This window comes from Rattus rattus, chromosome 10 (assembly GCF_011064425.1).
Source record: "Rattus rattus isolate New Zealand chromosome 10, Rrattus_CSIRO_v1, whole genome shotgun sequence".
Lineage (NCBI taxonomy): Eukaryota > Metazoa > Chordata > Mammalia > Rodentia > Muridae > Rattus > Rattus rattus.
Window position 1 is genome coordinate 50,022,462 of NC_046163.1, and position 26,573 is coordinate 50,049,034.

Sequence of the window (26,573 nt, forward strand, 5' to 3'; positions counted from 1 at the left end):
AATCTGGATAGCTTCTAAGAGCACCAAATCTTTCCTACTGAAATTGTTCTGACAGATTCCTTGACTCTGTAGCCCAAAGAAATATCATGGTCTTGATGCTCTTAACAAGAGCTTTAACAAAATGCTTTTTTAAAAAATCATTCAGTTACTAAAAATTGTCTACTCATTCTCTCTCTTGATGGATTTAAGACAGCCATAGGATAAAAGGAGAGCCAATTCACATTTAGTCCTAAAAAAGGACCCCGGGTGTTTAGTGTTTAGAGTTTTCTTTTGTTTTGCTTTCTGAAAAAGAGCACAAGTAGAGTGCCAGTTACATTGCAAATAGACTGTAGAATCATATCCTTCGAGAGAGAGATCCTGTGAGGGGGTCTCTCGTGAGTTTTATACCTTACTGGACAAGTTAAGAATGCAAAATTATAACCACCTATGGTAGGGATTAATCAAAGTCATTTCTTGGCATTCTGTTCCCAGCATGCAACTTTGAAAGAAAAGGTACAGAGTCCCTCTGGTGAAGGAGAAGGGTTGCTTCCAACTCACTGTAAGAATGGAAGATTTTCCAAGTTCCTATTTGTCCGCTGGATGAAAGGAATGGCACATTCAAGAGCATCCATATGGGGTCACATCCACAGCACTTCAACCCAACACCTGAAATCTCTAACTTCTTAATACCATTTCTAGAAAAAACAAATCATAATCTAGGCTGGAGAGATAGCTCAGCACTAAGAGCACTGGCTGCTCTTCCAGAGGTCCTGAGTTCAATTCCCAGCAACCATATGGTGGTTCACAACCATCTCTAATGGGATCCAATGCCCTCTCCCAGTGAATCTGAAGACAGCTACAATGTACTCATATACGTAAAATAAATAAATAGTTCTTTTAAAATTTTAAAAAGAAAAAAATGCAACATCCAATTTGGAATCGGATAATGCCCTTTTCAGTATCTCTAATGCCTGCAGGCATGTGGGAAAGAACCCTCCCCTATCTTAGAACTCTTCTTTCCCTGATGACTCTGTGGGCCTGACATAGGAGTTCCAAAAGAGGTCCTCTTGGAATGGTCCGTGTGTGTGTGTGTGTGTGTGTGTGTGTGTGTGTGTGTGTGTGTGTACATGCACACACACACATGCATGCATGTGCATGCTCATATTTATGTGTCAAGGTCTCCAATCATTAAAGATTGGGAAGTGTGCAAAGTGGAAAAGGTTTAATAGATGTTCCATAGAGTAAATGGGTAGGCAAAGAGAAATGGCTGGGGTCTCCTAGCAACACAGTGTCAATTACCGTCGCCTCTTAGGTTCTTTCTAGCTCTGTACTAATTCATGATTTTTTTCCTTTCCATTGTTCCAGCCTATGAATTTCAGTAAAACTCCCAGCTCTGTTGGTCCACTATAAAATATACAGAATATAATTTCACCACATTTCTCTTGGTCCTTTATCCCAATAACTCAAATAACATAATTCTAAACTCCTTAACCAGGGCGGTTAGGGCTCATGAACTGTTGAAAGAAGATGAGAAGAGATGCGAACAGTGTAGAGATTTAAACAGAACGCGCAGGCTCCCAACTCCACACCTGGCAACATTCAACAGCTCTTGAAAAAGAAAGAAAGACAGGCCTACTCTCTCCCAGGCCAACTGTATAATTCCATAATTTCATTTATTAACAGACTACGTAGAGAACGTCTACACTGAAATAAAATGTCTATTCTTTTCCATCAGGATCAGAGCTAAAACCAAATTGTACTTCATGAAAACGTGGTAAGGTTTCCAAGAGTTAAACATAACCGATTTACCAGTAAAGGCAGGAAGCCTGAAATTATAATCTGAAGCAGGCAAACTGTTTCATAACAGAAAATGTGGCACTTAACACAGTCTGCAGAGTATGGTATGCTAGAAACGTTACTTATGGCAGAAGCAGGCCCTGGAGGATGAAGCTTGCCAACAAAAGAATTCAAAACAGGTAGGGAAGGAGTAGCCATGTCAGCATTACAAAGGCACAAAAGGTTGATATTATACTTTTCCGAATTACAACTTTTCCACCATAAGGTTTAAAAGCACAAAAATGACAGGATATGAAAAATTGAGGGGTACATTTTGAATTAAGACTGTATCTACACCAATTCACATTTAAGGAGACATATGTATATGTATATATATGCATGTTCCTGCCACAGAGGCTGTCCCCGTGCATCAGTCTGCTCTACAGCTCCTTCTAAAAACAGGTTCTACTTTGGGTTCCTTGTGAAGATTAGTCAGCTGATAGGACAGAGTAATGCTTCTCTACCTCAAATAAATATGAAAAGCTCACACTGAAAAGTCTTGGCTCAGTTCCTGTGTGGTAGTTTGAATAACAGCTCCCCCGCCCCTCACAGGCTTCTGTATTTGAATGCGTAGTCGTCTCTGAGAAGGATTAAGTGGTGCGGCCTCATTAGAGGACATGTGTCACTGCTGGTGGGCTCAGGGTCTCAAAAGCCCATTCTAGACCCATCTCTCTCTCTCTTAGGATGTAGCTCTCAGCTTCTTCTTCAGCACACGCCAACAGGCCACCATGTTCCTTGCCATGAAGAGACTGGACTAAAGCTCTGAAACTGTAAGCAAGCCCCCACTTGAATGCTTTCTCTTATAGGCGCTGCCTTGTCGTGGTGTCTCTTCACAGCAATAGAACAGTCACTAAGATACCTACTGTGCTGTAAACTCAAACAGCTCAGAAACCTCAATGCTGCTTAACTAGAAAATCACCTATTATCTCTTTTATAATTCTGTCAGTTCTAATTTACGACTCGGAGCCAATCCTGCTAACAATAAACGATAACACTCATCAGTACAAATACATTCCCATCTCAAACATCCTAAGGTGTTTCCCAAGTTACTCAAAACTTCCCAGAGTTCTCTAAAGACTGCAAAAGCAGAACATATGTTCTTTCACATCAAACAACCAATGAAAGATGTCTGGCTAGCAGACCAACATATAATTAGCTGAGTTTGTTTGGAGATTACAAATGGGTCAGTGAATCCATAATTCTCAACGTTCAGCTGCCCATTCATCACAGTCTAAAAAGAAAAAAAATGGCCTCCAGTCTCTAAACACAATGTCTGTTTATAAAAGCTTAGGATTGGAAAAGATCTTTCTATCACTTACCTGCACCTGTTCCAGATAACCCACTGGAGTAACTCAGAAGAATTCTGTTGCCCACATGACACCATACCTTTCCTAAAAGACAGCTCCTACATCACCTGCAGACTTCCCCTTTAGTGCACTCAATCACTATACCCTCAAGCAGTCTTCTATGGCACGGTTTCTTGGGGATGAGGCTGGCCCGTCCAGTGGGTACTAAAGGCTGAACCTCGGGCCTGTGCATGGGAAGCGAGCACTGCTACAGACCACACCTCCAGCCCTCAGTGTTTAGAAACCTTTCACATATTTTGTTCCTCTAGAATTCTAAACACTTGAGATGTTAAAATGGTTTAAAAAAATATGAAACTGGGGTTGGGGATTTAGCTCAGTGGTAGAGCGCTTGCCTAGGAAGCACAAGGCCCTGGGTTTGGTCCCCAGCTCCGAAAAAAAAGAAGCAAAAAAAAAAAAAAATATGAAACTATGTTAATATTTAACAACTACATCATACTATCGCTCTACTTAAAGTTCTAAGGTAATGTCAAATGTTTTCTAGTGTTAGTTTCATTTGGAAATATTACACAAGAAAATCCCAAGCTCCTAATTTCAAAAATACTCAGATTTTCGAAGGGATCTTTGAATTGGTGAAAAAGTCCCCATTGACCCTAGGGAAGCAAGGCCCACAGCTGGAGGCTGGGACAGGGAACCCTACTGGAGGAGAAAGCTCTGCTTCCTGATCTTGGTCTTAGGTTAAATCCTGTGTGCCCTCTTCGATGCCTTCCCTTTCTTATGAAACCCAAGCCCCCTGTACACAGCAGCCACCCAATCCGCTTCCTTACCCACTTCAGGGACTCCAGAAAGCCAGTCAGGAAGTTAAAACCCCACTTTTACCCTGCAAATAAGGGGTCGGATCCCTGAGCCCTTGTCCCTGCCAGCCCCAGTCTCACACCCCTTCAGTTCTCGACAAAATGGTTCCTCTGAATCTGCTAAGGGGCCCCCCAAAAGGGAGGAAACTGAAAAGCTCTGGCATTAGAAAGAGGTCTGTCCCCTGCCATGGAGCAAGACTGGCCTGGGATAAACTTGATCTCATTCCCCAAGGTGGGAAGCCCTAGGCAGTTTGGGGAATATTCAGATATGCACTGGGGGTTGCATCTCCCTGTTCTTGTTAGTCTCCATGATAATAAAATATATCCATGTCTTTAAAAAAAAAAAGGGAAAAGTCTCCACCACTTTAAAACCTTCTGGTTCTGTGAAGAGCAGGCTCTTTTAGTATTTCGAGACAGGGTTTCTCTTCTGTGCAGCCCTGACTGTCCTGGAACTCGCTCTGTAGATCGCTTTATGGATCTGCGTGTCATCATTGCACAGGGGCCATGCTAATGTTCCCAGTGCCGTTCCAAGTCAGCACCTGTGCTGCTGAAGCAAGCACCATTTGTTACTCTTAAAGACTAATTATCGTTGGACTCAGATGTAGTAGAATTTCTCAGCAAGAGCTGCATCTCTGACCCTGTGCTTTTCTTGGGTGTCCTGCATTCTTTTGGCCAAAACTTCCATATTTTCTGCACCTCCATCTTTCCTAGGGTGTTGCCTTTTCAGGGCAGCACATCAGTGTCTGTTGCAGGGCAGGTGGAGTAACGAGACGCTGAGTCCTGAGTGCTCCCCTCCAGGGGCTCTTACCTTTCTGAGAGCTTACTGGCAGACATCACCTTCTTTAGAGAGATTTAAAAGCCTGCAGATCCTGCTAACTCTCCTGGGCCCCAAACACCACAGCACAGTTGGGTCCACCCAGAACAGCCTTCTCCCCTTTTTTCACAGTGATCAAGGTGAGAACACTCAGACTGACATCCACAGTGCATCTACGAACAGACTCACACTTCTCTACTTCTCCTTGGTCTATAATGAGAACACTCCTTTCTCACCATGTGCTCTGGCTGTGCCAAGACACCTTGCTTCACGGTAAAACCTTGTCCTTCTCACCACTGATTTGGACCACAGAGCCCTTCCACTCTTTATCCAGACTATCTGCAGCTACTTCTGTGCCCACGTTCTTCTCACAGAAAGCACAAACTTGTTTTCCTCATCCATTTCAATGAGTTCTGACAGCCAGAAGCTAGGAAGGAAATATTCAACTTCACCTTGACACAGCCAACCGCCAAGGAGATGCCACAAAAAAGAGCCATTCTCTCTCTCTCCATACAAAACTACTTTTCCTTCTCCATATGTTGATATGCACTGTTCTCCATATCAGTACAAACCAGGGGACTCTTGTTCTAAACAAGGATAATCTACTCACTAGATATGCTTTGCTACAAGTTTTCACAATATTGTCAGCTGAGATTACAGTGATATTTATGGAGGGGAAAAGCACATTTGCAAGTTCATGGCCCGTCACTGCTATGATGCTTAAATAAAAGCTAGTAGACAAATCATAAAGCACCCAGGAGGGAGGCAGAGACTCACAGATCTCTGTGAGCTCGAGGACAGCCAGGGCTACACTGTAAGACCCTCTCAAAAAAACAAGACAAGACAAAAATATAAGACTTTGGTGCTCAATTCCTCTGACTTCACTGAAGAGATATTTTTGCAACATTAAAAGATAACAAGACTTGGCCAGCAAGTGCTTTAGCTGGCTTTAACAAGTGACAAATCTTAGCAAAGTGTTGCTTATAAGAAACTTTTAAAGTTTATAAAGACGGTCCAAATAACCACAAGGAGAATTCATAGGAGTCAAGAAGTGCCTCAGAATACTGAACAGGAAGGGCAGTGTGGCTCAGCAGGTAAAGGCACTTCCCACCAAGCCTAGAGACCTGAGGTTAATTCCTGGGAACCACAAGGTAGAAGGAGGAAACTCGCTTCGCCAAGTTGTTCTCTGAGTTTCACATGTACATACACACACACACACACACACACACACACACACACACACACACACACACACACACAAAATGAAAATAAATAAATGTAAAAGAACAAGAGAGAGATAAGTATAAATCCTGCCTAAAAAGAAGTCTACAGACTCTCATCTAGGAAATTGCTAAAAACAATTGCAGTCAGGAATTATGAAAGAACCTATGAAAGATCAGTGAATGGCTCGGTTGGGACTTGAAGACCAGGATGAAGTGTCCTAATAACAAGTAAGAATACAAAGATGTGCCTACTCCATGCTCCATTAAAACCTTCTCCACCAAACACCAAATGTGCAATAAATAAAACATTCAATAAAACAAACTTCAAAACAGCAAACAGCAAAAGCAAGAAGAGTTTGTTTGTTCCTTTTTAGAATCGGGATTTTAAAAGTACGTACGTACATCTGAACCTGTGCTTCTGGTGCTGCTTTGTAGAACAGGTTTAGTCACACACAGTTTTCCGTTCACCGGGCTGTTCACCACCGGGGCTGGCACCACATTCACCACATGGTTAGGTAGCTGTGTGGCTCCTCCAGTGACAGCAAGTACTGGCTGAGCAGAGGGCAGAACTCCAGGGGTCTGAAGTTGAACCACAGTAGGCTGAGAGAGCAAAACAGTCTGACCTGGGTTAGAAAGAGAGAAGGGATCCGTGAGTCCGTAGCTCTGTAACGGAGCAGCCAAACATGCAGCTCTGTTTGACAGAGAGCTTCACACCAATAGATAAGACACCAGAGACAACATCCAGGGGGACTCTGATGTTGCATTTTTAATAGGACCAATTAAGCTCATCCTCTTTGGGCTATCATTAACAATCTATTTTCCAGGCAACTATGGTGGTACAAGTCCAAGTAGCAGAGAGACTGAGGCAGAGGAACCACTCAAGCCCAGAAACCTGAGCACTGAACACAGCAAGACCCAATTGAAAAGAATAAAAAATTTAAAAAATAAAATAAAATAAAAAACCAACAACAACAAAACCAAACAAATGGCAGGAGAGATGGCTCAGTGATTAAAAGTGCTTGGTGGTCTTCAAGAGACTGAATTTGATTTCCAGTGCCTACACTGAGCCGCTCAGATACTGCATATAACTCCAACTCCAGGGTTGTGGGTACCATCTGCCAGCCTCCTCGAGAAAGTGTGTGTGCATGGGAACACACACACACACACACACACTTTAAACACTTTTTACAACCAGGCCTGACTCTCATCTCACAAAGTACATAAAAAGTGGACTAGGGATGCAGCCCGGTGCAGAGGCTCGCCTAGGATGCACAGGGCCCTGAGTTTAATCCTCAGTACTGAAGGGGTGGGGGAGGTCAGGCAAAAATACTTGCTAGAGGCATGAACAAACCAGGCCGTTCATTTTTATCTTTTTCCTAGCAGAAGCAGGCTTTTTTTTTTTTTTTTTTTTTTTTTCGGGCTGGGGACCCGAACCCAGGCCTTGCGCTTGCTGAGCAGGCGCTCTACCACTGAGCTAAATCCCCAACCCCTTTATCTTTTTCAATAACAAGACATAACCAGGCTGTTGTCTTATCTCCATTCTTCAGTTACTAGCCTCTGGATTTTATTAGTACTATATGAATTTTCCTTATTTTAAACAAATCCTTTAAATTAAGATTTACAAATATATACATATACAAATAGGAAAGAGTCAAGTGACTACAAATGCCAAAAATTATAAGACAATATGAGATAAACGTTTAGTTGAGAGGCACAGTAAGTGCCTTTCTGATCCCCGCCTAACCAATGATCTCCCCATTGTTTCCTAGTCTTCGCAGTTGCCATTATCTTAAAACTTGTGCTTATCCAAGAACTCACGTCACTACCTCAGAAAAGCACAGCTCATAACACTAGCCTATTAAAACTGTACCTGCTTGTCTCCTTTCCTTTGTCAATTTTATAAGGAATTAAAAGCTTTGCCTAATATCTGTAGTAGTTTGGTTTTATCTAGCTAAATAAAGGTACTATTATAACCAGAAATAAACTTGAATAAAAATTTATTTTTCTTCAAGGAAAATCGGGCATTTTGCATTTAGACAGTTTAAGATGACTTGTGAAGTTCAGTTTCATATTTCAAAGGATCAGGAAACACTGAAAATCAAAATAATACTTTCAGAACACCTGTTTGTTAAGAACATCTGTCTTGGCTAAAAAAAGATCACATTCATAAAATAAAATTCTTTGTTTTGGTAACCTCAAAAAGTAGACCAGAAATAGAACTCAAATGTTACCAATGTTTCCCAATTTATTTATTAGTACTTATAAGTAGTAAGTTTGTAAGAAAATATAAAATTAATTTCTTAAATTTGAAATAGATATAATTAACTGGAACACAACATTGCCAAACATGTTTAATCCTCTTGTTTTCCCCTAAACTGACCTTCTGTTATAAAATAAATTCATATAAAATGGAGAAATAGGTTAAATATTCATATATTTAATATATATATTTAATATATGAATATTGGGTTTTTAACAACACTGAATGAGACATTAAGTTAAGCTGGCATTAAAAAGACATGCTCACTGTAATGTAAAATTGAAGCCAGGGATTCCTAACTCTGAGTATCCTTACTTCTCAGGGCACTGGAGCCTGAACCCAGGGTCCTGCACATGCTAGGCAGACCTTCTACCACTAACCCCTGGGTGGCAGTGTGGGGAGGGGGTGTTGAGACAGATCTCACTATGTAGCTCAAAGCTGGCCTGGAATCTGCTATGGACCCCAGGCTAGCCTCAACTCACAATCTTCTAACTTCAGCTTCTCAAGTGTTGGGATTACAGGTACACCACCATCCCCCAAAGTACTCTTCTTTTAACAGAAAAAAAAACAACAACAGCTCAGCCATGCAAGGTAATCATGGTTGTGTTGTCAGTTTCTATGGACTGAGAAAATACATAATGAGAAAAGGCTATTAAGAATTTAGCTATGGTTTCAAATGAATTTGTATTGGACAGAAAATAGTATATGGCTATAAATCCAAGCACTGGAGAGACTAAGATAGGATTTTTAAGTTCAAGGCTAGCCTTGGGTTATGTATTAAGACAGCACCTCAAAACCAAGACAATCAAAAAAATAAAATAAATTTGTAGTTTATTAACCAAAAATATAGCCACAGTTCTTTTTTAAAATAACTGTACAAAGATAAGTAAAAGTGACAATTTGATCTGCAGTAACAGTTCACAACAGAGATCTGAGAGGAGGGCTTGCAAGGTGCCAAAAGGCCTAGGCTCTCTGTTCTGTTCTAACCCCATCATCGACCACATCAGTCCAGGGTCCATGGTCTACAGAAACGCTGACATAAACCAATACCTAGAGAACAGAACAACATTCTGAGAAACAGTGTTCCACGCAATCTATGTTTAAAATTATGATTTAAAAACAAAACAAAAATCTCCCTCCCTCTCTAAGCATTGTTCAAAACTCTAGGTCTATTCCAAGGAAGGAAGGCTATGATAAACACAAAGAATTACTTTTTAAACAATCAGGCCTGCTAGAGTTACAGTACTGGTGACTAACACTCGTGAACAGCTGTACTATGCCTTTAAATTAGCTTCAAAAAATAATCCAAAACTGGGCCTGATGGTACCGGCCTATAATCCTAGTTACTAAGAAGGCTAGGGAAAACAGATCACAAGTTCAAGGCCAGCTAGGGTCACAAAGCCTAGTCTAAGCAACATAATGAGACTCTGTCTCAAAATCAAAAGTTACAAGAAGGGTGCCCATGTACACTCTGGTGATAGAGCACTTGCCAAGTATGACCAAGGCCTTAAGTTCAATTCCCATTACTAGAAAAAAGGAAGGAAGGATAGAAGGGAGGGAGGGAGGGAAGGAGGGAGAAGAAAAGAAAAAAGAAAAGAGAAAGAATAACAATCTGAACTTTGCTGTCCTCGGTCTCACCATCCCTACTTCCCAGCCAACAGAACTGCATCTTGGGGAAACAGAGGCTTACCAAGGCAGCCTTTACCCACCAGGCCACTGCTCCCTCCTTTATTCCACACTGTATTTCAAGCTTTTGCACCCTACAGTTCCCCACCGTCTTCACTTTATTTAAGTCAAGGACCTTTTAAATATTTTAGGCATGTTCAAGTTCAAGAGAGAATGGCAGGATCTACAGAACTTGATTACAATGTGTTCAAAGAGAGAAGATTCTCACAGTTACTTGCTAAGCGCTGACCACACCACAGATTATATGCACAGGACTGTTTGGGCCTTCAGTAGTTAGCAGGCTGAACATAGTGACTACTGCTCCTGGTGTGGAAACACATAAACCAGAACATGCTCAAAATTCCTCTGTAACTTTATATGCAAATCCCCTCAATGGAAGACAGCTGGATTCAATACTAAATACTTCTATGTATGACCACTAATTTTGATGGTCAGATTTTTCTTTTTAATGTTCTTCAAAAATTTCAAACTATATATCCAACATTTCTGGAATAGCTACTTTCTCTAAAATAGCACACTTGTGTCAATGTGTTCAAATATCTCTTTGCATCAGTTTTTCTCATCTATAAAATGAAAATATTTATACCTATCCCAAGAGACGCATAACTATTAAGTAAGATAATGTATTTAAGCACTGAGAAGAACGGCACACAATAACAGTGTGGCATTATTAACACTTGTTCTGCTTAATAAGAAGCTTTCATGTATTATTAACTCATTAGTTCTCATAATTGTTATGTAACTATACAAATTTAAACCTCAAATTAAAAGGTAAAATTCTGAGAATAAAACCGACTACACTTCATCACTTTTTAGAAGAAATATTATAATTACCAAGATTTGGCCAGCTAGACCACTTGGCTTCACTCTGGCGTCCCTTGTTACTAAATGTTACTCTCTAAGTATCCCCTAATTCTAGTAATTTGTATATCATCAAAGAAGTCTGAAGGTGAATCAGAACTTAAACCTGTAGGAGTCACATCTGTTCCACGTTTCCTTTTTGTCCACGTGGTACATGTATGTATATATTCTCACGTGCATGCACATGTGTGTGGAGGCCGGAGGCTGCTGTTGGGTACTTCTTCAGTGGCCCTCCACCTTCTTTTCTGAGACAGGTCTCTCCCTGAGATTGGAGCTTATCAACTAGCTAGACAGGCTGGTCAGGGACCTGCCTACTTCCAGAAAGCCCTAGAGCACCCAGCTTCCTGTGTGGGCACTGGGATCTGAACTCAGATCCTCAGGCTTATGTGGCAAGCACTTTATTGACTGAGCCAACTCCCCTCATTCCACTTTCAAATTTAAAAAAGAAGTATGAAAGGCACATATTTAATATTCAGCTTATAATAGAAATACCAAGGATTATACTATAAAAACAATTTTATTGGCACATGCTCATCATAGTTTTCAGATCATTTGAAATTCAAAAGGTATGATTTTTAATCTCTGGAACTGCTCAGAGATAGATCAATCTGTGTCTCGCTATACCTCTCGGGCTGGCAGTGGTGGTGCACACCTTTTATCCCAGCACTCAGGAGGCAGATGCATATAGATCTATCTTCAGGCCAGCCTGGTCTACAGAGCGAGTTCAGGACAGCCAGAGCTACACAGAGAAACCCTGTTTGAAAAAAAAAAAAAGAAAGAAAAGAAAAGAAAAAAAGCAAAACCAAAAAAGATCTCCTATCACTCCACATAGCCAAGAGCTGAGAGCAACCCTTGAGTATACTTCCTTGTTAATACACTGCCATGTTAGTGTCCTCCTATGACTTTTTATATGTGTGTTTGAATAGCTGTGAAACTATAATGAGGTTCTTCATGAACTTAAACTCTGAGCCTTTGGAAAAACACAAATCATTTTGAGGTCTTGGTAATACTTTATTTAGGTACTAGTCCTAAAACTCCATTTATGAATATACACTAAATCTTATACTTCATTTCAAAGAGTTTACAAATCCTTAACATCCATTTGCAAATCACAAGGACACTTATTCCTAGGCTGCTATTTTCCCTACTTAACAAAACAAATAGGAATGTTGCTCCTGAATGAAGGCAGGCATTGCAAATTGTTTCTCTTTCTTTTGTCATTTTTATTAGGAATAGGTTTTTACCCATACATCCAGTCTTAGTTTAGTTCTTTTTTTTTTTTTTCCGGAGCTGGGGACCGAACCAGGGCCTTGCGCTTGCTAACTGAGCTAAATCCCCAACCCCCTTAGTTTAGTTCTTTTTATCAACGTTCTATTGCCTGTGGTTGAGATCAAATTTATGAAGCCTTCTCCATCGGAAGCATGCTCCAGGGAGATACACTAACCAATCTTAAATGCAAAGATGGCCATTAAAGCACATGTGACACTGATGTTTATTTACACATGCCCGATTAACTCCTAGTGCTAATTAGTGTCAACAAAGGCAATCCTGAGAAATGAATGCTGCATGCATTTTCTCATAGCCCTGTATACCCGGCTCAATATAAGTACAGAGATGACTAAGCTGCCTAAGAGATGCACATATCTCAAGATTATCATTCCTCAAGCCTGAATTTCTGTCACTAGTGTATGAACATCCATTTGCCTTTCTGGTAGAATCGCAAGCACACGATGCCATCTGGTGGAGAAAATAGAGAAAAACACCAATGCTGAGCTAATTGGCAAATGAGGTCTTCTAAAATCTAGTTCAATGCCCTGCTACAGTCTCCTCAGAAATTAAGAGCCATGTTTATTGCTCAACACATCCCTGATTTGAAATTGTCATTATTTTAAATCCTAATCACCCCTTAAAAAAATCAAAACAAAAGGCCACAGCCAGAATAATTTCAGAATAAAATAGCAATAAAACATCTTCCAAAGTTTCTTCCTCATTCTAAGTGGTTTCCTATCAAAAGCCTCAGGCAGTTGTGGCCCACACCTTTAGTGCCAGCACTCAGGAGGCAGGAGCAAGCAGATCTCTGCTGCTTTGAAGCCAGCTGGGTCTACTTACAGAGTTCCAGGCCAGTTAAGGATACATGAGACTCTGCCTCAAAAAAAAGCAAGAAAAAGAGAAATCAGGAGGAGGAGGAGGAGGAAGAAGAGGAGAAAGAAGAGGAAGAGGAGGGAGAAGAGGAGGAGAAAGAGGAGGAAAACCACCACCACCACCACCACAAGAACAGCAGCAGCACCTTGAATCCAGATATTATCACAATAAAAGCTATAAGAAAAAAGCAGCAGCTTTCCCGGGGTGATGACCTCCCCACGAGAACATGCCTCTCACAAAGGATCTCCTTCACCCTCTCCAGAAGAGAAGAGGAAGCACAAGAAAAAGCGCCTGGTGCGAGCCCCTATTGCTACTTTATGGATGTGACATGCCCAGGATGCTATAAAATCACCACGGGCTTTAGCCATGCACAAACGGTCATCTTGTGTGTTGGCTGCTCCACGGTCCTCTGTCAGCCCACAGGTGGGAAAGCAAGGCTGACAGAAGGATGCTCCTTCAGGAAGAAGCAGCACTGAAAGCCCCTGATTCAAAATGAGTGGAACCTTCCCAATAAATACATTTTGGATATATATTTTTAAAAAAAAGAAGGAAGGAAGGAAGGAAGGAAGGAAGGAAGGAAGAAAGAGAAAGAAAGAAAGAAAGAAAGAAAGAAAGAAAGAAAGAAAGAAAGAAAGAAAGAAAGAAAGAAAGAGTTATGATCTGTAATGTACTGTCTCTCGAAGGACATGAACCACATCACTTTAGTTTTCTCTGCAAAAATCTTTAGACAAGGACATTTTCTGATGTGATGGCACACGCTCAAAAAACTGAACACATATTAAACTGTGCAATATAAGCCTCGTTTCTTCCGATAAAGGCAGAGCATCAGTCTCACGGGTACCTTTGGTGGGTGCAGGCTGTATACTGATAATCGACTGCTGCTTTGCCAGTGGCATCAGGGTTGGCAGTGTCTGAATGATGATGGTCTTTTGCTGGGACACTGGCATTTGCTGGAGTCTTGGGTGCTGCTGGAAGTAACAAAGGCTTGGGCTGAACTGAAGGTTTTGAACTCATCTGGATTTTTTTCTTTGGAGTCAGTCCATGTTCTGGAGTAAAAAAACAAAATTCAAATCAATCTGAAGAAAGTTAAGAAAACATCACGTTACATGCGCTCCTCTATGTATTAGCCTGACTTCAAGTAACAGTCACCAAGGGGCATACGCACAGCTTCTCTGTAACAGAGTGGACTGAAAAGAACTCCCCACCCTGAGATCATCCTCTGTGCAGTTCTAGAAGGGGGAACATGAACTGGTAAAGGCTAACAGTACTGAATGAAGCCTGCGCTTAATGAGCTGAGACGCTCACACTCAGTGTCTGTAACTGGACCTTTACAGCCTCTCCTGCAGACAACGGAACCCAAGTCTACTTTAATATTTCTCACCTATGATGACAAAGACCATCACAGGAAAATTTCTCCCCTTGTCCTCTTCGCAGTTGTCATTCAAAACAACAACAACAAAAAAAAGATGTAATTTAGGGTTTTAAGAGTACTGGTTGTTACACAAGTGGACCTGGATTCTGGAACAGGTCACAACTATCTGACTATCTGCAATCCCAGTTCCAGGGGATTCGAAGCCCTCTTTTGGCCTCTGGGGACAAGAGGCACCCACTTGGATCACAGATACATACATATATATATGTATCCCCATAAAACACCCATACACATAATAAACACAGGTCAGTTTAATACATATAAGCTTAATCCAAGATTTGCCTTTTAAATATGGAACCTAAGCTGTCTAAAATAGAAATAATAGACGTCGGGCGAGCGACAGATACCCACCCGTTTTGTGTCCAGGACCAGTGACGGGCTTCTCTTCCTTCAGTGGCTCTGCTGAGGAGGGGCTGTGACAGCTGTCGCCATACAAGGAAAGGGGAGACTGAGAACTAGACAACAAGTCCAACTCCTCCTGCAGGAAAACACAAACAACTCATGAGCAAGGGTGCAATCTTTGAGAACAAATTACTTACAAAGAGAACAAGATCTTACATAAACAGAAAAGTGAAGCAATAGGCTATGTGGGGGAATAAATTCATGTGACAGAAGCTGAGCAGTCCCATGCTAGCCCACCTGCACTTTGACTCAGTCTAAATCCAAAGCCTTGGGAACCATTGGAGCCAACAATGACTTTCAGTCAAGGTCAAAGGTCTGAAAGCCTGGGGTTCTGGTGTCCAGAGGTTAGAGAATATGGATGTCGTAGCTCTAGAAGAGGTAATATTTTTTTCTTTTCTATCTCTGTTTACTCTATCCATACTGAGGGTAAATCTTGCTTCCTGTTTGTTGTTCCAAATGCCAATGTCTTACAGAAACATTATCACAAATAAACAAAAATAATCTTTTATGCTTTTTTCTCCTGTCATATGGAAAAAGACCCAGTTTTTTCTTTTTATATTGGATATTTTATATATTTACATTTCAAATGTTATCCCCTTTCCCCCCTCTCCTTTACACCCTCTCCTTGCTTCTATGAAGATGCTACCACTCCCACCTATCCACTTCCACCTCAACACCCTGGCATTCCCCTACACTGAGGAAACGAGCCTTCACAGAACCAAGGGCTTCCCCTCCTATTGATGCCAGACAATGCCATCCTCTGCTACATATGCAGCTGAAGCCATGGGTCCCTCCATGTATACTTTTTGGTTGGTGGTTTAGTCCCTGGGAGCTCTGGAGTATCTGGTTGGTTGATATTGTTGTTCTTCCTATGAGGTTGCAAACCCCTTCAGCTCCTCAGGCCTTTCTCTAACTCCTCCATTGGGGTCCCCATGTTCAGTCTGATGCTTAGCTGCAAGCATCCTCATCAGTAAGACTCTGGCAGAGCCTCTCAGAAGACATCCATATCAGACTCATATCGGCAAGCACTTCTGGCACTAGAAACAGTGACTGGGTTTGGTGGCTGCATATGGGATGGAACCCCAGGTGGGGCAGTCTCTGGATGGCCTTTCCTCCAGTCTCTGCTCCATACTTTGTATTTCCTCCCATGAGTATTTTATTCTCCTTTCTAAGAAGGAATGAAGCATCCACATTTTGGTCTTCCTTCTTCTTGAGCTTCATATGATCTGGGAATTTTTTTTCTTAGGTATTCTGAGATTTGGGCTAATATCCACTTATCAGTGAGTATATATACCATGTGTGTTCTTTTGTGACTGGGTTATCTCACTCAGGATGATATTTTCCAGTTCTATCCATTTGCCTAAGAATTTCATGAAGTCATTGTTTTTGATACCTGAGTAGTACTCCATTGTGTAGATGTACCACATTTACTGTATCCATTCCTCTGTTGAAGGGCATCTGGGTTCTTTCCAGTTTCTGGCTATTATAAATAAGGCTGCTATGAACATAGTGGAGCATGTGTCCTTGTTATATGTTGGGGCATCTTTTGGGTATATGCCCAGGAGTGATATAGCTGGGTCCTCAGGTAGTACAATTTTCTGAGGAACCTCCAGACTGATTTCCAGAGTGGTTATAACAGCTTGCAATTCCACCAACATTGGAGGAGTGTTTCTCTTTCTCCACATCCTCGACAGCATCTGTTGTCACCTGAGTTTTTTATCTTAGCCATTCTGACTGGTGTGAGGTGGAATCTCAGGGTTGTTTTAATTTGCATTTTCCTGGTGACTAAGGATGTTAACATTTCTGTAGTGTTTCTCAGCCACTTGATATTCCTCAGTTGAGAATTCTTTGTTTAGCTCTGTTCCCCATTTTTTTAATAGGATTATTTGGTTCTCTGGAGTCTAACTTCCTGAGTTTTTTGTATATATGAGATATTAGCGGGGTTGGGGATTTAGCTCAGTGGTTGAGCGCTTGCCTAGGAAGCACAAGGCCCTGGGTTCGGTCCCCAGCTCCGAAAAAAAAAAAAAAAAAAGGAGATATTAGCCCTCTATTGGATATAGAATTGGTAAAGATCTTTTTCCAATCTGTTGGCTGCCATTTTCTCCTATTTACAGTGTCCTTTGCCTTACAGAAGCTTTGTGATTTTATGAAGACCCATTTGTCAATTCTTGATCTTAGAGCATAAGCCACTGGAGTTCTGTTCAGGAAATTTCCCCCGTACCTATATGTCAGAAGCTCTTCCCCACTTTTTCTTCTATTAGTTTCAGCATATCTGGTTTTATATGAAGGTCCTTGATCCACTTGGACTTGAACTTTGTACAAGGAGATAAGAATGGATCAATTTGCATTCTTCTATATGCTGACCTCCAGTTGAACCAGCACCATTTCTACTGGATGGTTTTAGTTCCTTTGTCAAAGATCAAAGGTATGTGGGTTCATTTCTGGGTCTTCAATTCTGTTCCACTGATCTACCTGCCTGTCTCTGTACCAATACCATGCAATTTTTATCACGATTGCTCTGTAATACAGCTTGAGGTCAGGGATGGTGATTTCCTCCAGAAGTTCTTTTACAGCTGAGAACAGTTTTTGCTATCCTGGTTTTTTGTTATTCCAAATGAATTTGCAAATTGCTCTTTCTAACTCTGTGAAGAATTGAGTTAGAATTTTGATGGGGATTGCATTGAATCTGTAGAATGCTTTTGGCAAAATGGCCATTTTTACTATATTAATCCTACCAATCCATGAGCATGGGAGATCTTTCCACCTTCTGAGATCTTCTTCAATTTCTTTCTACAGAGACTTGAAGTTCTTGTCACACAGATCTTTCACTTGCTTGGTTTAAGTCACACCAAGGTATTTTATGTTATTTGTGACTACTGTGAAGGGTGTCCTTTCCCTAATTTCTTTCTCAGCATGTTTATCCTTTGAGTAGAGGAAGACTACTGATTTATTTGAGTTAATTTTATCCTCAGCCAGTTTGGTGAAGTTGTTTATCAGGCTTAGCAGTTCTTTGGTGGAACTTTTGGGGTCACTTAAGTATACTATCATATCATCTGCAAATTTGACTTCTTCCTTTCCAACTTGTATCCCTTTGACCTCTTTTTGTTGTCTAATTGTTCTGGCAAGGACTTTGAGTACTATATTGAATAAGTAGGGAGAGAGTGGGCAGCCTTGTCTAGTCCCTGATTTTAGTGGGATTGCTTCAAGTTTCTCTCCATTTAGTTTGATATTGGCTACTGGTTTAATGTGTATTGCTTTTACTATGATTAGGTATGGGCCTTGAATTCCTGATCTTTCCAAGACTTTTAATATGAAGGGGTGTTGAATTTTGTCAAATGCTTTCTCAGCATCTAATGAGATGATCATGTGGTTTTTATCTTTCAATTTGTTTATGTAGTGGATTACGTTGATGGTTTTCCGTATATTAAACCATCCCTGCATCCCTGGGATGAAGTCTACTTGATCATGATGGATTATCGTTTTGATGTGTTCTTGGATTCGGTTTTCGAGAATTTTAATTGAGTATTTTTCATCGATATTCAGAAGGCAAATTGGTCTGAAGTTCTCTTTCTTTGTTCAGAATTGAAGAGTTCATCTTGGTGAATTTTACCTTTGATGAATATGAAGTGTCCTTCCTTACCTTTTTGGATGACTTTTGGTTGAAAGTTGATTTCATTCAATAATAGAGTGGTTACTCCAGTTTGTTTCTTGGGACCATTTGCTGGAAAACTCTTTTCCAGCCTTTTACTCTGAGGTAGTGTCTGTCTTTGTTACTGAGCTGCATTTCCTGTATGCAACAAAATGCTGGGTCCTCTTCCCATATCCAGTTAGTCTATGTCTTTTTATTGGGGAATCGAGTCCATTGATGTTAAGAGATATTAAAGAAAAGTGATTGTTGCTTCCTGTTAGTTTTGTTGTTAGAGGTGAAATTATTTATTTTTGTGTGGCTCTCTTCTTTTGGGTTTGTTGAAGAAAGATTACTTTCTTGCTTTTTCTAGGGTGTAGTTTCTCTCCTTGTGTTTGAGTTTTCCATCTATTATCCTTTATAGGACTGGATTTGTGGAAAGATATTGTGTAAATTTGGTTTTGTGATGGAATATCTTGGTTTCTCCATCTATGTTAAATGAGAGTTTTGCTGGATACAGTAACCTGGGCTGGCATTTGTGTTCTCTTAGGGTCTGTATGACATCTGCCCATGATCTTCTGGCTTTTAGAGTCTCTGGTAAGAAGTCTGATATAATTCTGATAGGTCTGCCTTTATATGTTACTTGACCTTTTTCCCTTACTGCTTTTAATATTCTTTCTTTGTTTTGTGCATTTGATGTTTTGAGTATTATGTGACGGGAATTTATTTTCTGGTCCAGTCTATTTGAAGTTTGGTAGGCTTCTTATATGTTCATTGGCATTTCCTTCTTTAGGTTAGGAAAGTTTTCTAACATAATTTTGTTGAATATATTTACTGGTCCTTTAAGTTGGGAGTCTTCACTCTCTTCTATACCTATTATCCTTAGGTTTGATCTTCTCATTGTGTCCTGAATTACTGGATGTTTTGGGTTAGGAGCTTTTTGCGTTTTGCATTTTCTATGACTGTTGTGTCAATGTTTTCTATGATATCTTCTGCCCCTGAGATTCTCTCTTCTCTCTCATATTCTGTTGATAATGCTTGTGTCTATGACTCCTGATCTCTTTCCTAGGTTTTCTATCTCCAGGGTTGTCTCCCTTTGTGATTTCTTTATTGTTTCTATTTCCATTTTTAGATCCTGGATGGTTTTGCTCGACTCCTTTACCTGTTTGGTTGTGTTTTCCTATAATTCTTTAAGGGATTTTTGTGTTTCCTCTTTAAGGGCTTCTACCTGTTTACTTGTGTTCTCCTGTATTTCTTTAAGGGAGTTATTTATGTCCTTCCTAAAGTCCTCTATCATCATCATGAGATATGATTTTAAATCTAAATCTTGCTTTTCTGGTATGATGGGATATCCAGCATTTGCTTTGGTGGGAGAACTGGGCTCTGATGATGCCAAGTAGCCTTGGTTTCTGCTGCTTATGTTCTTGTGCTTGCCTCTGGCTATCTGGTTATCTTTAGTGCTACCTGCCCTTGCCGTCTCTGACTGGAGCCTGTCCCTCTTGTGATTCTGGTTGTCAGAACTCCTCAGAGTTCACATGTCTCTTTGATCCTGTGATTCTGGAATCCTGTGATCCTGAGGCCCTAGGTGTGTCAGAGCCCCTAGGAGTCAAGTTTTCTCTGGGTGTTGCAGGAGTGGGTGGGGAGCCAGAGCCCTGGATTTTCTCTGGACACAGGTGCAAGCTGGAAGGAAACTGTGCCTCTCGCTGGGCGTGGGTTGGGTTTCCCTGGTTCCTGTGGGGGTCCCAGTCCAGTTATGCTAGGCGTTGGGAAAGAAGTTGTGACCTCAACTGTGATCTTAAGCGTGTCTGAGCTCCAGTGCTCCTGGGTGTGGCCAATTTCCTGGGAGTAGAGCTTCCTCTGTGATCCTGTGATCCTGGGCGTGTTAGAGAGCACCTGGGAGTCTGGCTTCCTCTGGGTGTTGTGGGACTGGGTGCGGAGCCAGCGCCCAAGGTCTGCCCAGAGCACAGGTTCAGACCAGAAGGAACCAGTGCCACTTGCTGGGCGGGCATTCCTGTGTACTTGGATCCTGGAGCACCCAGTTACTCCGGGTGTTGGGACAGATGTTGTGGCCTCCTCACCTGGCGTGTTAGAGCACCTGGGAGTTAAGCTTCCTCTAGGTTTTATAGGACTGGGTGTGGAGCCAGGGCCCAAGATCTGCTCAGGGCACAGGTTTAGACCAGAAGGACCATTTTCTTGACCTCAAAGCTTTTGTTGTGAGAGAGAGATGCACTCCAAAGGAGCTATCAGACTTCTGTAAAGATCTTAGCTCATTCAAAAGCTAATGGTAGAGTTCCTGAACTCATGAACTCTATGACCCAGGAATTATAAATCTTACATTTTTCCAAGTCCTAAAAGAATGTATATTCTAAGAGAGAGGAAAGAGAGGTCCAGTAAGAAAAAAAATGTACGAAAAGACTACTAGCCTTTAAGGAAGCAAGAACAAAGGGGAGGAAGCCAAACCCAAGAGACTAACAGATTTCTCACTCCCACAAGGCCCTATCAAGTCTCATTTTCCTCAGAAGAATATGGTTACTCAAAACACTAATGTCAACTGCCTTCCCCACCTCACCCCCATTTTCCAGAGGCATTATAACCAGTTCATCACAGAAGACTGCCACTTACAGGAACGTGCTGAGTTGAAGAACAGGAGTCTGTGGACCGAGGAGAAGAGACGGAACAGCTGGAGGAAGCCGGAGAAAGAGGCTGGGGCTCTGCCTTAATGTCTGTCACGGAGAGACCCAGAGAATGGTTTACAGCACAGCACATACAAAGCCAGAATAAGATGGGTAAAAAGGTAAAATGGCCTTTGAAAACTCAATTAGTAGTGAGGGGAAGGTTACAAAAATGTATCATTTCAATGAAAAACTCTGGATGAGAAGCCGCTTACACTTCTACTGCAGGAAGTGGCATCTGCACTAATTCTCTGGAGAAGAAGAAGAAACTCGTTGCACTGGCTTTCTTGGTTGAGGAACAAGAGCAGGTGAAAGATTCTACTCTATCAACTCTTCTGTGTTCTCAGTATTATGCCACATACTAAAGCCAACTGCCCACAGCCAGAACGGAAACATGGTAAGCAGCACTCTCCCATTTAAATCGTATCTACCTATTCACCTTCACCAATTCCCGCCTCCCATCACAGAACACAAAAACACAAGGTCAATGTTCTCTCTAGATTTCTGGCTTTTTGTTTTATTTTTGGCTCTTTGGTTGATTGTTGTTGTTGTTGTTGTTGTTGTTGTTGTTGTTTGAGGAGCTGAACATCAAACCCCAGGCTTTGTGCATGCTGGGTAAACACTATTGCTGAGACACACATAGCGCCCCCACCCCACCCCCCAGTTTTCTATTACTACTGTGTAACTAAATCTTTGCTGAAACAACCATTTTATTAACTTCCCAGAATCTACGGGTCAGGAATTTGGACTGGAGAACACTCATGTAACTCACATTCTATGAGGGAAGACAGGAATTGAGCAAAATAAGAACATAAAATGAAGGAGCATAGAAGGGTAGAGATAGGGTTGGAGAGATGGCTCAGCGGTTAAGAGCACTGGCTGCTCTTCCAGAGGTTCTGAGTTCAATTCCCAGCAACCACATGGTGGCTCATGATCATCTGTAACAAGATCTGATGCACTCTTCTGGTGTGTCTGAAAACAGTGACAGTATACTCGTCATATATAAAATGAATAAATAAAAAATCTTTAAAAATCTTTAAAAAAAAAAAAAGGGGTAGAGATAAAAAGGGATTTACTGGGAAGTGTGCTGGTTCTATGTCCACTTCCTCTCAACTCCTATAACTGTGACACTAATGATCTCTACGCCCACTTCCTTTTAGGCAGTGCAGGCAGGGCTGGAGAAGGAAGCACACTAGAAGACAGGAGAAGACAATTCTCCCTCAGTGTCTCCTGTCAGCTCTGCCCTGTCAGCTCTGCCTGCTCCAGGGTCTTCAGCACACTCAAGCCCAACCTCCTCAAGCTCCCTAAAAAATATCAGCACTACTAGCTGCCAGCCTAGTCAAAGAACATAGACTCAGGGTTCAGAAAGAGCCCCTGCCACAAAGAAATAACTCAGGAAGGGACAGAGGGGACCAGAGTTCTGAGACAGCGGTGATGAGCACCTGCTCTTACAGAGGACATGAGTTTGATTCCCAGCACCCACATGGCAGATCACAACGGTCCATAACTCCAGTTCTAGGGTGTAGCCAGACTTTGGCTACTTTGTGGGTTCTCTTTTCTTCTACCCCCTTTTTCCCCTCTTTCAACCCCGTAACACTAGATAGGAGAGGAAAAAGGATAGAGGGGAAAGGGGTGACAATCATTAGACTACTTCCTGCTAGTTAGGGGTGTCAAGTTCCTTGAGGCCGGTTTGACTTTCACTGTCAGGATATTTTTCTTTGCACATGACTACTTACAAACCACAACCAACAACAACTAACCACCAACCAACAATCCACCCCAACTCTTGGCACCCTAGCATTTACATTCCCTCTGAAGAATCCCCAGGATTCCAAATGTCAGACACTTGCAGAAACTAGCTGCAGCTGGAAAAATCACGCCCCTGCTAGAGCACTCGGCAAATCATAGTCTGCTGCTGTGGGCAAGCTGAAGCAGCCCCATGTCTCACACCTCGTATTAAAACAAAACCACATTCTTACAATATTTCTGTTTTTAAAGAAACCAACTACTCAGGGGCCTCTTCTGACCTCTGAAAGCACTAGGCACACGCATGGCACACAAACATACATGTGAGCAAAGCATTCAAACATGAATATAAAAAATAAATCTAAAAATAAATGTTTCTAGAAAAAGTCCTCTAGCCTCTATACACACACACACACACACACACACACACACACACACACACACACACTCCACCCATACACATACCAGAAAAAAAATTAATAAAAATTAAAGAGAATATTAACTTTTATATCTAGTTAACAAAGAAAGTAAGATGTATTGGTAAGAAAAAGGTATAAGTTATGATAACATTATTTTCTTTCGAAGAAAAAAAAAGTCTAATTTTTATCCTACAGTAGGATGGCTCATTGGTTTTAAACAACAAAACCGTAGAACAAAGCCAGAGTGGCTGAGAAGCTGCATAAAGTTATGGAAATCTGAATTGATTCTCACGAAGTCACATTAGCCAAGGCTTAAAGAGAATTATAAGTTTTATTCAAAAAACATGAGCATTAAGGCTAGAGAGATGGCTCAGCAGTTAAGAGCTGACTAATATTCCAAGCGACCAAGGTTCAATTCCCAGAACCCACAAAGTTCACAATTATGTATCTCCAGTTCCAGGGACCAGACACCCTCTTCTGGTCTCCCTGGGCACCAAGCACACAAGCAGTGCACAGACATACATGCAGGCAAAACACACACATAAATTTTAAATTTACATTTTTAAATTGAACATTAAAATCCAAAGTAAACTGTTGTAAACTGTAGATAAACTCTCTGTCCAAATAACAAGGATTTTTATGGTGTATTGATCTGCCCTGAGTAACAGCCTGTGAAAGGTTCATGATTATACCTTAAGAAACCAACACAGGACAAATGACATTTTTATCCAATTTCCTGTTCTCTTTATTGTCATTATAAAACTCTGATCACTTTAAAAAAAAAATAGCATTAGGCAAGCTGTGCCACTCCTCAAAAGGATGTACGTCAAGGTCAGGGCCCCAGCTATGAGGCTCCTAATTGCCGGTAACTCTAGTCTCATCCTGTTGGCCAGGATTTTCTGACCCACTTGATCCCGAGTATTAGCCAAACTGTAGCGTGAGTCTGGCTAGAGCGTTTATGGGTAAAGCACATCATTACCTGAGCAGAAGTGGCTGCTGGGGCTCCATATGTCTGACTCCCAAGGCATCAAATCCAAATCAAAATTAAGATGATCAAAATTATTTTCCTGTAGGTGTCAAATCAGCAAATGATTAAAATGAAATACACATACTGTGAAACAAAACCATCAGGCACCGTTAGCCATGGATAACATAACGGCAGCTACCCAAGCCACCTGCTCCACACTGCAGACACATCTTAGAGAACCCAGGGATACAGTAAGTCTGGTTCAACAAAGGATAAGAACAACCAGAAAAGGAAATAGGTTCAATAACTAAAAATTTGCGAGATTTATTCTTTTTTATGTGGAAACAAACCAATAAAAATTCACAAAATAAGTCTTCTGCCATCAGAGAGATCCAGATCCAACAAGACAGATTTTCCCTTTGCTATTGAGAAAAACAAGCTATTCATGTCATCTCTCTATAGAAGAAAGAACGCAGTCACAGCCAGAAACAACGCACGCAGGAGTCATAAAGAGGGTGAGTGCTGCAGAAGGACGTGCTTTTCCCTTTACCATTCTGTGGTTTCCAAACTTTTAAAATGTTTATAAATTCAACAAACAAAACAAAAACCACAATTTTAGAGACAATAAGAAAACTCAGCAGGTAAAGAAAAGGCATTGAAGAATGAAGCCAAGTTCAGAATTCCATAAGCTAACCACCTACACATACACTAATCAAAAAAATCTAAGCCGTTTTGATGGCTCAAAGTATTACAATAACAGTTTTTACATAGTTCTCTAACCAATCAAAGATAAAAATAAGGATGTGACTAATTTTCAGAGCTCTTGAAGAGGAAGTTGGTAAGTTCCTCTTGACTAGATGAATGACTCACGCATGCCTCTTAATCCCACTATTCCCACAAGCAGCAAAGGATCTGTAAAAGTCAAGACTAGGACTCAGCTAATGGCTCATACCTGTACTTTCAGCACTCAGAAGGCTGAGGCAAGAGGACCACTAGCAACTGCAGGCCAGCCTGAGCTATGTAGTAAGTTCGAGACCATCCAAGACTACAGAGTGAAGCCTTGAGTCCAAAACAAACTAATAGGATGTCAAATGACTTTTCCAAGGTCACTCACCCCTAAGACAAACATATGCAAAGTAAACAAGGCTTCTCAAACCAGGACCTAGACAATGTTATAGTTCTGTACTTACTGACTACAAAGGAGCTACTAACATTTGTAGTTCACGGTGTCACTTAGCTACTAGCCTAAGCCTACTATTCTGAAACCCTCATGCATTAATCATAGTACAGATGAAACACCAAGCTATTCACTATTTCTCCGCCAGGAAGTACTTACGTAAGTCTCATGTGCTGCATCGAACTGGACATCATCCGTGTCTGTGAAATAGCCAAGCTCAGCAAACAACGTGGACTCTAGAATAAAGAAGGAAAGAGCAACGCTTCCGTCACTCAGGAGTCCGAGAGTGGAACAAGCTCCGTGCCCCTCGGTGGATCTATTAGTTTTCCTTTAGGCACTGCTGCTGCTGACAAGCTCACGCAATGTGAACATCCTGAGTACATGGGCTTGGCTCCCCATATCACGTGCAAAAAACTGGGTACAGCTACATATACCTGGAACCTCGGCACTGGGGAGGCAGAGAAAGATGGGTTCCCTAGGGCTCGCTAGCCCAATCAGTGAACTTCAGTTCCAGTAACAGACTCTGCCTTAGAAACAAAAACAAAAAGTGGAAGCTTGGCAAGATAGCGGGGAAAGGCATTTGCTGCACAAGCCTGCTAACCTGAGTTCTGACCCCAGAAGCCATATGAGGGTAGAAGGAGACACACACACACACACACACACACACACACACACAGAGTTGTCCTCTGACCTCTGCACACACTGTGGCAGGCCCACCCTCACCCCAACACAGATACGATAAAATTCAGTTTAAAAAAAAGGTAAAATTGATTGAGGAAGACACGTAGCATCGACCTCTGGCCTCTACATGCACACACATATGTACAGGCACTCACATACATGTACACACAAAAATGTTTACATAAATAATAAAAGACTTGCCTAAATTTCAGCAATTTGAAGCATATTCTAATTTCTAGTGAAGTTTCCTTATCAAACAAGAAAAATATGGGCCAGAAAAAGATTCTTCCATAAGCTACATTTAAAAACTTTTTAGAAGGTCAAGGTGCGGACACGGCCCAATACTTCCATCCACTCTGTAAAGCTTCCCTTCCCCAACACGACCAGAACTCTTCAAAGTCCCCAGCCCCAGACCCTCCAGATCCTCCTCTGTACTAAACTCCCGCAGTGATTTCTGACGCACGCGTTCCTCAGCTTCCTCAGCGGCACTGCC

The 26,573-nt window shown here is 41.4% G+C and overlaps 1 protein-coding gene, 1 non-coding gene and 1 pseudogene across 2 annotated transcripts in view; 1 reads left to right on the forward strand and 2 right to left on the reverse strand.

Annotated features, from left to right (window-relative positions):
• The window catches only part of Atf6 (activating transcription factor 6), a 154,435-nt gene that overhangs the window by 116,681 nt on the left and 11,181 nt on the right, over window positions 1–26,573 (reverse strand). The window contains 7 exon segments of the mRNA XM_032914594.1: window positions 6,413–6,633; window positions 13,801–13,888; window positions 13,890–14,005; window positions 14,743–14,869; window positions 21,041–21,141; window positions 24,235–24,322; window positions 25,559–25,635. Coding sequence (XP_032770485.1) covers window positions 6,413–6,633; window positions 13,801–13,888; window positions 13,890–14,005; window positions 14,743–14,869; window positions 21,041–21,141; window positions 24,235–24,322; window positions 25,559–25,635 — 818 coding nt within the window.
• LOC116911894 lies at window positions 4,428–4,533 on the reverse strand. The gene has a single exon (XR_004389403.1). It is a non-coding gene; the product is annotated as a U6 spliceosomal RNA (small nuclear RNA).
• On the forward strand, window positions 13,186–13,435 carry LOC116910845 (annotated as a pseudogene).